The sequence below is a fragment of the Oncorhynchus mykiss genome, chromosome 5 (assembly GCF_057628025.1).
Source record: "Oncorhynchus mykiss isolate SJ-2025 chromosome 5, ASM5762802v1, whole genome shotgun sequence".
Lineage (NCBI taxonomy): Eukaryota > Metazoa > Chordata > Actinopteri > Salmoniformes > Salmonidae > Oncorhynchus > Oncorhynchus mykiss.
The window spans coordinates 65,572,665-65,588,028 of record NC_143026.1 but is presented as its reverse complement, the minus strand read 5'-3'; the positions used below and the strand labels follow the sequence as shown (position 1 = coordinate 65,588,028).

Genomic DNA, 15,364 nt, shown 5'->3' with positions numbered 1-15,364 from the left:
GCCTCGACACAATCCTGTCTCAGAGCTCCACGGACAACTCCTTTGACCTCATGGCTTGGTTTTTGCTCTGACATGCACTGTCAACTGTGGGACCTTATATAGACAGGTGTGTGCCTTTCCAAATCATGTCCAATCAATTGAATTTACTACAGGTGGACTCCAATGAAGTTTTAGAGACATCTCAAGGATGATCAATGGAAACAGGATGCACCTGAGATCAATTTCGAGTCTCATAGCAAAGGGTCTGAATACTTATGTAAATAAGGTATTTCTGTTTTTTATTTTTCATAAATTAGCAAAAATTGCCACAAACCTGTTTTCGCTTTGCCATTATATGATATTGTGTGTAGATTGATGAGGGGGGAAAAGAATGTAATATATTTTAGAATAAGGCTGTAATGTATCAAAATGTGGAAAAGTGAAAGGGTTGAATACTTTCCGAATGCACTGTATACACCTCAGAGAATTTGCACTGTGTGGAGTGAAGACCGCACGAGAGGGGGCGCACAGCAGCGTGTGAGCGATGATGTTTGGAGTGACGACACCACGAAACCATAGCACAAGATTACCGAAGCAGATAGCAATCGGATTGAAGCAACATCCGTCAGAGAAGCCCAGAGCCCACTAAAAGTGCCAGTGCTCGTCCAGACTGTGGTGATCAAATCCGGCTTGGAAATGCTTCAGTTCGGCGGCAGGGTGTGCGTTGTCTCCGCTGTCGTCTGGCTGCTTCTGGCGGGGCTGGCGGCTGCGTCTTCTGATCTATTTGACAACCAACTAGGCGACATCAGTTACTGCAAAAAGCAATGCCAGATCACCATCAAAAACAAAAGTCCAGCTAAAGTAAGTGATACTTGGAAACGATATAGACCCCATTGAGGAATAGCAGAACAGCAGTATATATTCGGCTACATATCAATGTGCCGAAAAGTCTGTTTTCGTGCTTGAATCGCTGCTATAATAAGTTGTTATGTTTCGAAGACTGTATCCGAAATTGAATACGGTATATCGATAACCGATAGACTTCCCTTTAGTCGTTAAGTGCTGGAAATCTGTTGTGTAAATGTAGCATGGCCAATGCGTAACGAAGGCCCACATTTTTTACTAAATGGCATGGTTATCCTAAATCGTATCAACTGTAGGCTAGGCTACGCTACCTAACTTAATTTCTGCACTAAGTGGACATTATCATGCACGATTTGGCCGAAAATATCATTTTATGACGCATCTAATTGTTATTCTTTCCACAGCTCTGATCCTCCATCATAGCCATACAGCCTACTCCCCCTACTTCCTCTGGATTGATTTACACATTAATTACATAACTTATGTATGTTCATATAAAACCCAGTCGTAAAATTGTTGTGGGCGACAGACCAAGCATGGCATTCTCCAATAGAGCCTATTGCCATTTGCAATTATTTTGTCGATGAACAGCAATATGCAGGATATGTAAGTAATATCTAATGAATTACAATATCCATGTTTGAATAATTTTAAATAATGTACAATTTGACAAATACTTATAACCTGTAAGATGGCTAATGGATGATTAGTGTCTATAGCCAATAACGGTAACTCCCTCAGCTAGGCTATTATTTACCCAACTACAATTCATCGTTTCGGCTCAGCTCAGGTGTGGTTCAGAAATCATGCAGGGGAGTGCGGAGCAGAGCAGCAAAATGGATCACAGTGAACTATGCGGAATCACCTGTTTTCAAAACACTGCACCAGTTTATAGGCCCTAAAGTATGCCTTTGATGTGCGCGTATTATTTGAACAACACCTTAGTGACAAATAGTCAGTGCTTGAACAATGTTCCGTTTATTTTATTCATGGGACTATAATTGCCACTGTGTAGTAAGCAAATAGTTACCTATAAAAAGGAACCGTGCATCCTGGGTCAGAATAAAGCCCCGCTAGACCCACAACGAACAGGGAAAAACGCAGTAAATCGAAAGGGTGACACGCATGACACTGTAATACGCCTGTAATCCGTTGATGGTCGGACAGGGGGATCACTTTGTCGCTCACGTTCCTGTGTCAGTCGCTTGGGGGCGCAGTTTTGTTCTTCTGTAATAGAACCAGGCTTGGCGGAAACTGTGACCAAGTGATTGTTTTTCTTCATTCATCACAGCATTCCCTGGCACGACATTTGCAGTATTTTCCATGTGTACCTCTAAGATCAATAATTCCTCACCTCATTTAAAATATTTAGTCTGTAACATTATCCAGTTGAAATACCTCTGTGGTATAGGCATACCTAATTGCCTATCTAATTAATCACACACAAATCCGGGACAATATCTCATTCTCTTTGAGGATATCTGCTTTCTTTGAATAGTCATAATTAGCTCCTATGTTTTTCTCTCTCCTGAAGGACTCCATACTGAATGCTTGTCACCGTGGTTGTCGTCTCTACTCCATATGTCAGTTTGTGAATGGCAATGCTGGCTTCAACACCAGCAGGGAGGAGTGTCAAGGAGGTAAACAAAACCAAAAAACCCCAAGCTATGCTTCAAGGCCAGAAAGCACTTGATTCAACCTATTGTCCTATCATGTGCCTGTACCAGGGCCAACATGACATTAATGGAACCCTCTGTGTGTGTGGCTCAATTGAAGCTGTTCACTGGTGACTTGTTTATTGAAAATCAATCCTGTGATCCGCTGTTCTCCCTGGTCCCGACAGTAGAGGCTCAAATGTTCTGATATTGATGACCGCAGGGAGGGGTGAATAGGGACGCAATGACTAACACATGCTGTGTATTTTCTCTTGAACTTCTTTGTCTTTTTATATCTCTCCCTCTTCTCTCTCTCTCTCCCCCTCCACTTATATTTCTCACCCCTCTCCCCCTCTCTCTTCTACCCCCCCCCCCCCTTTCTCTCTGTAGCATGCCAGGAAGCATACAGCAAACTGCTGGAGCAGGAGGCCTGCAGCACTGGCTGTGCCAGCCAGCCCTCCGAACCTGAGATCAAGAGGAGGAAGGTTAGCATGGTCATTCAGTAGCCATTCAGTAGGCCACACACACACACACACACACACACACACACACACACACACACACACACACACACACACACACACACACACACACACACACACACACAGTCTTGTACAGCAACACACACACACCATTACTTTTTTGCCAGATGAAATAATGGCACCTAAACTCAGACAGTTCAACCTGTTGTTCCCTGCAGCTGAAAGCCATGGCCCACCGTCCCAAGCCCCCCTCTGTCATGGACACCGTGTCCAGCTGGTTTAACGACATCGTCAGCTCTGCTCAGAGCTTCATCTCCTCTACCTGGACCTTCTACCTGCAGGCCGACGACGGCAAGGTGGTGGTCTTCCAGGTGAGACACTGTCAGGACTCAAGTTACACAGTGACTATTGGGGGTACAGCTGTAATTCAAACCTTGGGGTCAACAGAGGTGAACTCAACTCAAACATAAGGGTGAAAAGGGCGTGGGATCAGTACTGTATATGATTTACTAGATAAGTGACGGCTAAGTCATGACAGGCTGGCTGAATCTATAGAGAAGGACAACCGAGATCTGTAAATCTAGTAATAAAAAGACACGTGGTGAGACAACATGAAATTATGAAAACAACAGTCTTCATGCCATTTCTTTCGTTAGCCTTAGGGGCGATGGATGGATGCTTGTGTTTCATGGACGTGACATGCTAGCAGAGGTGAGAGCAGGCTCCACAGGCTCTGAGCTGGCTAGCAGGCCTGTGTTTAGTGGGCAACTGGCTGGCTGCCACCCTCTTGACAAATTGACTGGGGGCAAAGAAACAACAGAAAAGCACTGAGGCTGAGGGACAGCTGAAAGAGAAGACAAGACACCGCTGCAATACAAATCACAACTGCAGACATTCAGAATGAGTGGGTTCTGCAGAGCAGAGGGCTGGGTAGGATGGCAGGCTGTATGGACTCACTAGGAGGACCATGGTGACTTGTAGCCTTAGGCGTGATACAAAACAAACAGGAAATGGTTAGGTGACCCACTGTGCTAGCAGTTTGTCCACATTATGTAGCAGTTTTAGTAAGTTCTCAAAAAGGGCCATTCAAAGGCAACAGTGCACTACTGGAGCTGAAGTGAATAAGACAAAAATAAATGTATTTACAAGTTCATATGAGTTTTCAAGAGTTAGTGAGAGAGCCAACTTGTGGAATGAATGGCACTTGGTCTTCATGCAGTGTTCAGTATGACAAGTTTATTTGGGCCAAGTGATTTATATTTGAATCAGTTCACAGTGGAATAACTTGCGCTCTCCTTCAGTTAATCAGTCATTTGAACAAATAAGACTTTTAATTCACTAAGGAGCCAATAGACGTGGGTGTATTTTGCTATGTGATGTGCAGAGGTGATTCCCAAAACGACTTTCAAAAGAACTGAGACTCTATTTCCAAGAGCTATTGAGGCTTTAGCTCACAGGTCTAATGTGGTCTTGAGTCACTGAAGATTGATACCAGGTCCGTTACATTTAGAGGGCTAACGTAATGCACATAAACCATCTGGGTTCTATATCAATGTGGGTTACCCACAACATTTTCCAAAAGTTTGTGTGTTTGGATGCAACTGTGATCAAAGCAGCTTCTCTGATTGCTCCAGGCAAGCCACCTGTGTCTGAGGGAGACGGTTTGAGTCTCAGTCCCACAAGCGGCAGATTCTCCCTTCCTCAGCTCCCTTTAGCTGTACCTCAGACAATGGGCTGAGCTCCAGCTCGGGGAACATCCATCCCTCTCCTACCCATATTTGACATGGGTTAAGTGGCAGCCTCCTTCTTAATCACACTTATTCATGCCATCCTAGCCTCCCAGTGATTCAGGAGTGCTCCTCCCAGGTAATCAACGAGAATCAAGCTGTTTCCTCCGGGCTTAGAGGGAGTAAACACAGCCGACAGGGCCCTCTCATCACTGATTGGGGGGATAACGCTTGTTTGGAAAAGGGGTTTTGTTTCAATTCCTTCCGCGTCCAAAATTCACATGATGCAGGGTCCCCTTGAAGGAAATAGGGACATACATAGATACTACTTCTATGACCCCCCCCCCCCCCCCCCCCCCAAGAAGAAACTGAGCCCAAATAACCCAAAAATACCAAATAAGGGAAGGGAGGTTGTTACTTTGGAAAAGGATCCCTCCTTCCTGTTGGTCTTTGTGCCTCTATAGCCAGAGCACCTTTGGCATTCTGGGACAATAATGCATGACAGATGTACATCAGAAGGCCTACTCTTACTGATGGAAAGATTTCCAGTCTGCAGCCAATAACTACTAACATACTCAAATGTTCACTCTTCTCTTCCCATTGCCTTTCCCCCCAATATTACACCTGGATCCAATGCGCTCCGTAAAATCCTTGCTATCGCTAAAACTGGTTGTGAAATTACTTTGAAAATAACAATAGTTTGTCTGAATATCTATGACCTTTTGTTAGACCAAGCCTTATTCTCTTCCACATAGGTCATCTCAGTTAAATTACTATATCTGACCAATTTATTTCCTTTTCTCTTTGTTTATCTCACATTCGTTGACCCATAGACTATTCAAATGCCGATTGATACGTTTTATTTTCAGTTGTCATAACTATGCATGCATACATGGACCTGTGTGTCAAGATTATTATTTTTTCTTTAAAAAATGACTCTCTCTGTCTTCACGTCTTGTTGTTGGGAAAGGTTCAGTAGAGGGGAACCAAAATCCTATTTTAATGAGTTCTCCAGGGGGAGCCAGAAACACAGTCTCCATAATGAAAGGCACAATGATGCCTCTGCTGACAGAGCTGGGTCAATGTGTGTGTGTGTGTGTGTGTGTGTGTGTGTGTGTGTGTGTGTGTGTGTGTGTGTGTGTGTGTGTGTGTGTGTGTGTGTGTGTGTGTGTGTGTGTGTGTGTGTGTGTGTGTGCGCGCGCGCGCATGTGTGTGTGTGTGTGCGCGCATGTGTACGTGCGAGTGTGCTTGTGTGTGTGTTTGCGCGCCTACTTGAATATGTGTGTGTATAGACATAGGGATTAACCCTGTCTTCACTAAGTTATTTAGGTTCGCTCACATACTGTAGTGCACAATTGCTGTTTTTAAAGGCCTCTTTTCAGAGACACTTTCTTCAGTCAGGTGTCCTTTTCACTCCCCTCAGAGAGAATGAATTGGGGGGCTCTTGAGCAGCCAACCAGGACAGACTCAGCAATGGGCAAGCAGGGGGTCCTTTAATGAAGTTAGAGAGAAAGAAATGCTGATTTAAAACTCCACCTGTGTGCCAAAGAACAATCCATACAATCTGCTCTATACAATCTATACCTCAGGAGGGCTCAGTGCCACCTGAACAGCCATTATAAGGTGTGATTAAGTGGTTTTATTTTTGTACTGTTTGGTAGTTTGGAAGTACTGTTTTGTACTGTTTGGTAGTTTGGAAGTCTATCTGGCTCAATTTCACAGATGGCTGAGGTACACAGTGCCTGGCTTGCAAGCAGCACACATTTTGTAAAAATGCAATGTTCGCCTATAATCAGTGAGTCCTCTCTTTGTTTGAGGACATGTGGCAGTATCCTCTACATCTAAGTCTGCAGTTGTGTGTATTTCTCCCTGTCGTGTTTAGCTGTTCATTGAGTATTCTTAGTCCAGACTTCATTATGGTCTAACCTCAATGTGTAAAACAGACATTTTTCTGCCACTTTTTCAGTGAATTACTGTGTGTAATTACTAGTGCCTGAATTGACTTTGTTTGTTGTTCCTACCAGAGCCAACCAGAGATTGAGTACACTCTGCCGGAGCTGCAGGCTCCCCGCTCCAATGTGGCAGACAAACCCTGGCCACAGGTCCACTCCCACACACAGAGACCCCATGGTGAGACACCAACCGCCTGCAGTGTTGTGGCATGCAGCTCTGTCACACATTGAGACCCATAATGTACAAATCATAATAAGACCTGTAGGATATATAGTATACAGTGCATTAAAACTTCTTAGGGATAGGGGGCAGTATTTTCACGTCTGGATAAAAAGCGTGCCCAAAGTGAACTGCCTGTTACTCAGGCCCAGAAGCTAGGAAATTATTTGGATAGAAAACACTCTAAAGTTTCTAAAACTGTTAAAATTATATAACAGAACTGATTTGGCAGGCGAAACCCCGAGGACAAACCATCCAGGGGAAAAAGAAATTGAGGTCATAGTATTTCCCAAAGGTTTTCTATGGGAAGCCCTATTTAATAGGAACCTGGTTGCAGTTCCTATGGCTTCCACTAGATGTCAACAGTCTTTAGAAATTGGTTGATGTTTTTCTTTTGAGAAATTAAGAAGTATGTTCTTTGTAAGTGTCACTCCAGGTGGACTCTACTGTTTGGTGCACGTGAACTGGAACGTGCTTCACGTTGTTTTTATCCGGTATTGGAAACAGTTTATCCCGTTTTAAATTTTAGCGATTATTTAAGTTTACAGGTAACTTATTAGATACTTTGTAGTCATGTTGGGCGAGTTGGAACCGGTGTATTTCTGAATCAAATGCGCCAAATAAATGGACATTTTGGGGATATAAAGAAGGAATTTATCGAACAAAACGACCATTCATTGTGTCACTGAGACATTTGAGATTGCAAAAAGAAGAAGATCTTCAAAGGTAAGGCGTTTATTATATAGTTATTTCTGACTTTTGTGTCGCCACCTGCCTGGTTGAAAATTATTTTTATGTGTTCGTATGCGGGGCGCTGTCCTCAGATAATCGCATGGTCTGCTTTCGCCGTAAAGCCTTTTTGAAATCTGACACTACGGCTGGATTAACAAGAAGTTAAGCTTTATTTTAATGTATTACACTTATATTTTTGTGAATCTTGAATATTGATATTTCTGTAGTTTGAATTTGACGCTCTGCAATTTCACTGGATGTTGTCAATTCGATCCCGCTAAAGGGATTGGCGCGCGAAGGGATCACTAACAGGTTAAAGGAGGATTGCATTCAATTGAATATGCTTTATTGATCTCTAGAGGGATGAAATTAGGTTACATTCGTTACACTTTCTCACAAAGTCTGTTGCTCATAAGTGTTCACCTCTGTGCAGGTGTGAAAGGACATGGGGAGAAGGGAGCAGCCAAGGCCGGAGGCAAGGGGAAGCACCCAGCAGTCCAGCAACATACAGAGGACCCCACGGCTGAGCATGACTTCCTGGGTTGCATGTCAAGGTGAGGAAATATTGAACAACAACAGTCATCTGCCCAAATCAACCCATTTCGTTCCCTCTGATTTAGAGGTCTTCTGAGTTGTAGGACCTCCCCTTTCTCTCAGGCGCTCTGGACTGCCTCGTTGGATCCTGGCTGCCTGTCTCTTCCTGTCCATCATGGTGATGTTGTGGCTCAGCTGTGCCAGCCTGGTCACTGCACCTGAACAACACATCAAAACAGAGGTAAACACAGCACCAGAACAGCACATCGACACAGAGGTAAACACAGCACCAGAAGAGCACATCTTAACAGAGGGTAAACACAGCACCAGAACAGCACATCTAAACAGAGGTAAACACAGCACCAGAACAGCACATCAAAACAGAGGTAAACACAGCACCAGAACAGCACATCAAAACAGAGGTAAATACAGCACCAGAACAGCACATCGACACAGAGGTAAACACAGCACCAGAACAGCACATCGACACAGAGGTAAACACAGCACCAGAACAGCACATCAAAACAGAGGTAAACACAGCACCAGAACAGAACATCAAAACAGAGGTAAACACAGCACCAGAACAGCACATCAAAACAGAGGTAAACACAGCACCAGAACAGCACATCAAAACAGAGGTAAACACAGCACCAGAACAGCACATCAAAACAGAGGGTAAACACAGCACCAGAACAGCACATCAAAACAGAGGTAAACACAGCACCAGAACAGCACATCAAAACAGAGGTAAACACAGCACCAGAACAACACATCAAAACAGAGGGTAAACACAGCTCCAGAACAGCACATCGACACAGAGGTAAATACAGCACCAGAACAGCACATCGACACAGAGGTAAACACAGCACCAGAACAGCACATCGACACAGAGGTAAACACAGCACCAGAACAGCACATCAAAACAGAGGTAAACACAGCACCAGAACAGAACATCAAAACAGAGGTAAACACAGCACCAGAACAGCACATCAAAACAGAGGTAAACACAGCACCAGAACAGCACATCAAAACAGAGGTAAACACAGCACCAGAACAGCACATCAAAACAGAGGGTAAACACAGCACCAGAACAGCACATCGACACAGAGGTAAATACAGCACCAGAACAGCACATCGACACAGAGGTAAACACAGCACCAGAACAGCACATCGACACAGAGGTAAACACAGCACCAGAACAGCACATCAAAACAGAGGTAAACACAGCACCAGAACAGAACATCAAAACAGAGGTAAACACAGCACCAGAACAGCACATCAAAACAGAGGTAAACACAGCACCAGAACAGCACATCAAAACAGAGGTAAACACAGCACCAGAACAGCACATCAAAACAGAGGGTAAACACAGCACCAGAACAGCACATCAAAACAGAGGTAAACACAGCACCAGAACAGCACATCAAAACAGAGGTAAACACAGCACCAGAACAGCACATCAAAACAGAGGGTAAACACAGCACCAGAACAGCACATCGACACAGAGGTAAACACAGCACCAGAACAGCACATCAAAACAGAGGTAAACACAGCACCAGAACAGCATCACAAAAAAACTGAATTATATTGGCTCTGTCTTTTAGATGAAAAACAGCTAACCCTCTGTGTAACTTCATTTCCCCTGTGTTAGATTAATTGTTAACTCACTGAAGTGTTACCTGAAAGCTGGAATCTGCATTTTGCATTTGTTTTTGTTTTGTTTATGAAATGGAGGAGAGTAGCATCCAGCATCGTGATGGAAAAAATTGCAATTCATACTCTGCCCTTCTATCGTGCGTGCAATGGTGTGCATGATGTCCTAGGGAAACAAACATTCTTCATTGTTTTAAGGAGTTTCTTTGTTATTGTAATATCGCAAATGGATGTGGCAGTTTCACCAATACTGATTCCAGCTTTAACATGTGTTTGCCTGAGATGAATTAGGCCTAGAGACCATGGGAACATTTCTATCGATTTGAATGAATAACTGATTCCTTTCCCAGCTGAGCATCAACGGAGACAATGAGTTTCTGGATGACGTCCAGAAGGTCAACCCCTACTACCTGACCCCTGTGATTGCTGTAGCCATCGACCAACCAGAGGAGAGCGAGGAAGCTGGACCATTGCCAGTCAAGGTTGACCTCAACAAGACATCTCTTTAGGGGACCAAAGGGATCGGCTCTCTGGTTTCTAGGGTAACCATTTCGTAAAAAACTCCCTCAGTAAAAGAGGGGAACAGAAACACACCAACACACACACCAGATTTTTTTATACACACATGGCACAATCCCTTCAAAACATATTTGTCCCGTCTGAATTCTAGTTTCTATAACAAGTCGGACCATCAGATCTTAGCCTGTTGTGCTTATCTCTGCATACAATACCAGTTTTCTAGATCCCTAGTGTCCGTTGATAAATCTCGCCAAGAGTGTGGAGATCTAGTTGTCACCACCTTCTTGTACCTATCATTTTGTATTTGACAATGCAGTTGCTGAAGGCTTATTTAATGGACATTGTAACTATTAAATGTAACCATTTAGATCTGCCTGTGAGGAAGTCAAGGAGAACATGTGCTCTGAAAGCTTTCCAGGCTTTTGATGTCGAGGGATAAAAAAGAAAGGACACACACAGGGATTCAAATTGAAGATGAATAAAAATTCTCTTACATCCTCTCGGAATTAATTTGTGACTTGCAGATAGAGAAAAGGTATGGAGATGTTTAAAATGCTTTGAAAACTATATTGTGAACGCTGCAGGAGACAATGGCTACCACGTTTCACCTTTGATGATAATCACCGATATCAGCTGTGTGAAGGAAATATCACCTAAAAGAAGCAAATACACTCCATAAATTATAGATCTCTGTAGATCTTACAGAGAATTCTCAGATCAGATGAAACACCCCATTTCATTGAATTCGGACATTTGGCAAATAAAGGAATTGTGCTCAAATTATGTTGACTGACACCCTCAGCTAACTGTGTGTGTGTGTGTGTGTGTGTTTGTGTGAGTGAGAGTGTGCACGGCGTGTGCATGTGTGTGTGAACAAAATAAAAACAGTACTTGGTGCTGAATTAAACTGGAATTGTCCCGCCCACTCAGAAGGAGAATTATTGTATGTATTTATTAATGACTTTGTGTATTTATTCATGACTTTGTGTATTTATTCAGAACCAATAGCATAAGGTAACTGTTTACTGGTGTCAGTGAAGTCCCATGTAAATACTCATCTATCCAAATCTATCCTATTGCTACAACTGTAATACAACAATGTACCCCCCTTTTCCAGAGACATGCAGGAAGACTAATATTACTCTATTATTGCTATATCTCCTTAAGGGTTAGTCTTATTAGCTCTTAAATGTACCATGCGCTTTCTAGTAGTAGACGTCCAGCGATGTCCAGCGAAGTACATTTTCCTTTTGCCTACTCACTGTGCATGCTAGTACGCTACACCACATTCAATGAAACCACCCATCTCAGTATGGCAGGAAGCTAATGTACACTTGTGATTTTTGTGTTTCTATTGAAGTGTCGAATAGAATGTTAGGATATTAATCTCATGATTTAAGTTAAGGAAAGAAACAAGATGGATATATCTAAAAGCCCTTCGATATCAGTCCTGGTTCAAGTGAAGGTCACAGCTCCATGTAGAATGTGATGAGAGTTTCAAACTGTAACAGTTCCTTTTTATCTGTATGTTTTCAATGAGATAATACATAACCTCAACATGATGAATAAAGTGTGTTCATGGTAAATATAATGGAGACGACTGTGGGTTTTATGTCAGTGCACACACATGCATCGCATCTACAGTATGCATGATCAATTATGCAATGACTTGTCGTCCCATTAAGATTTAAGACGTTCTTTAAGCCATTCTTATACCATGTTCATTTGAAACATATATTTCCACTTTCTTCCAGACATTCAAATTGTTCATGGAGGATATGAAATATCAACAACATAATCACATAGCACTACGTCATGCTAGCTGGTACAGTATCTTCTGTTTGTCAAATGTTCTATTTTGGTTGTAAAAACGTCCGACACTTTTCATGTACATGATCTCCCCAGTCTCTCATTGTTTCTGTGTGCTATTTCAGAGTCTCTGTGCTCCCAAGTGAGAAACATTTCAGTTGCAGGGAAGTGAGGGAACCCTACCAAATGCATCTGGAACTCATTAGAAACCCTCCTGTCCAGACAAAAGACACTCACACAAAGCCTTGGGTGGCTGAAACTGAGTTTTTATCCCCTCCCACTCTGCTGTGGAGCAACTTATTTTGTTTTCTGTAGCTTGTACACAGGGCTACTAATTCAGAATGATCTCCTAATGATGGAGGTGGATCACATACACTGAGGAATGAATGTGTGGAAAATCTCAACGCGATTGTCATTTTTATCCACACGGTGGCGACTAAAGCTCCTGGCTGACTTCATTGTGTCTGTTTTTAGCTGTTTGTCTTGCCTTGTGACTCTCCCGAATCAGAGGACAGGTTATATTATACAAGGGCAACAGGTAGCCTAGTGGTTAGAGCGTTGGGGCAGTAACCGAAAGGTCGTTGGTTTGCATGCCCAAGGTGAACAATCTGTCTATCTGCCCTTGAGCAAGGCACTTAACCCACATTTTCTCCAGGGGTGTCGTACTACTATAGCTGACCCTGTAAAAACAACATATTTCACTGCACCTACTGTATATGGTGTATGTGACAATACAATGTATTAATATATATTTCATACTTCTTTGACTTATGATATCTGAGAGGTTATGATTCTCCTGTGTGAATTTCAAACCTGTATTTTACTGTGGCCAGGGCCCTATTTGTGGATTTGATTTAAACTTATTTGCTGTGCAAATTTTCACATTACAAATGAACTCAATCTCATCTTCTACTGTAAGTATTTTACTCTTCCACAAATCGTTATACTCATTTGTTGTAGAATGCAAGCAACACCTAAACTACAGTACCCTATCTGTACTCCTGGACACTGGCCACGTTTCGATGACCTTTTATCTTTGCTGTGACAGAATCATATCTTTCAATTTACGGTGTGAATTTGGCCCTCCTCTGTTCTGTCTTCACAATATGGTGTATGTTGGCTTAGAAACGGAGACGAACAGAGAAATATGTCAAACTTATCATGTTGCTGTGTCCATCTCAGTGTGTCCATGTGTCAATAATTTGATAAACCATTATTTTTTTTAACTGACAAAATATTTTATTTTACTAGGCAAGTCAGTTAAGAACAAATTACAATTTTTAATGACAGCCTAGGATCTGTGGGTTAACTGCCTTGTTCATGGGCAGAACAACAGATTTGCACCTAGTCAGCTCGGGGATTTGATCTTGCAACCTTTCAGTTACTAGTCCAATAAACTAACCACTAGGCTACCCTGCTGTTCATTGAGCATATAGGAAATGCACTGGAGGAAACATTAACAGATCCGTTTTTATACCACTTAAACCAGGAGTAGGATTTTATCCTCTACTAAAGCAGTAAAAACATTACAAATAAATGTATTTGAATTTAACTACATTTTAATCTTATGCTCATGGCTCTGAGTGAAGATTTCATATCAATGATAATGATCCTCTAAGAGAGCCAATGTTGATTAATCTCTACAGCTATTCCAATATCGTCTTCGTGTTTCTCCTCTGACTTCCTCCACTTCATAGATATTAATGTCTTCCTATTTGCATGATGTCCATTTGCTCACCCTCAGTCCATCTGCATAATCGGCAGCCAGGCTGTGTGAATATTAGACAGTGAGAAAACAATGTGTCGTGGTGCATATTTAAACATGTCCCCCAGCCTCGTCATGGCCCATAATGAGGGGAAGACATTCTCCCTCATAACTTGAGAAGACGCCTATTCGCGGTGGAGGGATGAGTCACTCTGGAGGCTGTCTGGGCTCTTGACGCAGCCAGTGCGGTGTGCAAACAATGCCACCCGACTCCCATTCAGTGGCACACCGGGCTGAGAGCTGCCTCAATGTGCTGATTGTCTCCCATATGTTCAGGGGCTCTACACACTAAACCCTGCATCCCATTGTACCGCCACTACAATAACGTGAACCATCCGCACTATATCTGGAATGAATGAGGCGGGCTGCAGCTGGGCTCCCATTGATAACAATGTCAGATGACTAGGCCTGGTGAAGCGGAGGACACAGAGATCACAAGCGCTGATGCCTCACGCCAGAAAACGCTCTTTGGTGGGCGCACAGTGTATCTGATCTGGCTAAAAATATCCAGGTTTCTGTGTGGGCATTGAGGAAGAGAAACAACACAAGAAAGACGTTGGGTGTTCTTTTCATTTGTGAAATAGACTCTTTAATGAAAATACATTCTGCTGGCTTCCCTGGGTCTATTGACATAGAGAGGTAATCTGTGATTGTTATGAGTTTTTGCCTTACAATCGTTTGAAACTGTGAAATGTGACCTCACGGAAATAATAACCTCCACAGTTGTACCTAATTCAACATCCATGAGCAGCCGGTTGTTTATGTCTGCCTGTCTGTCTAATAGGGGGTGAAAAGCTGTTTGGGTTGTACAAATCCATGTTGGTTCAATTAACATGGAGCACTGCCTTGTTAGTCTTCACTAACAGCTGTGTGTCTGACGACAGAGCCTACAAGCCTGGCATGCCAGGCTACCAACTTGGTGGTGGCACTGGCGCCTTACCCAAACATGAGCTCTAAAATGATCCACTCTAGTGTCTGCATTACTGTGAGTCAGACACAGGGGGAGCCACAGATCCAGGTTTGAGCGCAGCTCCTTGCTTTAGTTCCTTGGGGTTGGAGGCACAAGGCTTCTTCCACAGGCTCTCTCTCTCCTCTCCTCTCCCCACCCCTCCTCTCCTCTTTCTCCTCTCCTCTCCTCTCCTCTCCTCTCCTCTCCTCTCCTCTCCTCTCCTCTCCTCTCCTCTCCTCTCCTCTTCTCTCTCCTCTTTCTAATCCTCTCTTCTCCTCTCCCCCATCAGAATGAAGGCAGAGCTGCTCTCTTATCTGGTCAAACCTGCTGCTGCTGGAGCCAACCTGCAGTGCATTAAACAGCACAGCCCACCACCGCACACACACAGCACCACTGGACAGGACTGGAGAAACCAACAGAATAATGAGAAGGGAAGGAGGGAGAGATAAAAAGAGATACAGAGAGAGGTGGACGTAGAGACAGAGATTGAGGGGAGGGATGCGTGAGCCATGTGGTCATGCTTT

The 15,364-nt window shown here is 43.3% G+C and overlaps 1 protein-coding gene across 1 annotated transcript; it reads left to right on the top strand.

Annotated features, from left to right (window-relative positions):
- The first annotated feature begins 414 nt into the window (after window positions 1-414).
- Window positions 415-11,908, top strand: tmem59l (transmembrane protein 59-like). Its single transcript, XM_036978056.2, has 8 exons — window positions 415-840; window positions 2,378-2,483; window positions 2,889-2,983; window positions 3,199-3,351; window positions 6,732-6,837; window positions 8,045-8,165; window positions 8,269-8,386; window positions 10,149-11,908. Exons 1-8 carry the CDS (start codon window positions 676-678, stop codon window positions 10,305-10,307), a joined length of 1,023 nt encoding a protein of 340 aa, XP_036833951.1. The 5' UTR covers window positions 415-675; the 3' UTR covers window positions 10,308-11,908.
- Window positions 11,909-15,364: the final 3,456 nt, after the last annotated feature.

Excerpts from the sequence above, each read along its gene's own strand:
- tmem59l (XM_036978056.2), top strand. The coding sequence starts at position 676 with ATGCTTCAGTTCGGCGGCAGGGTGTGCGTTGTCTCCGCTGTCGTCTGG. Across the intron at positions 2,484-2,888 it reads CAGGGAGGAGTGTCAAGGAG|CATGCCAGGAAGCATACAGC; the intron begins GTAAACAAAACC and ends TTCTCTCTGTAG. Across the intron at positions 3,352-6,731 it reads GCAAGGTGGTGGTCTTCCAG|AGCCAACCAGAGATTGAGTA; the intron begins GTGAGACACTGT and ends TGTTCCTACCAG.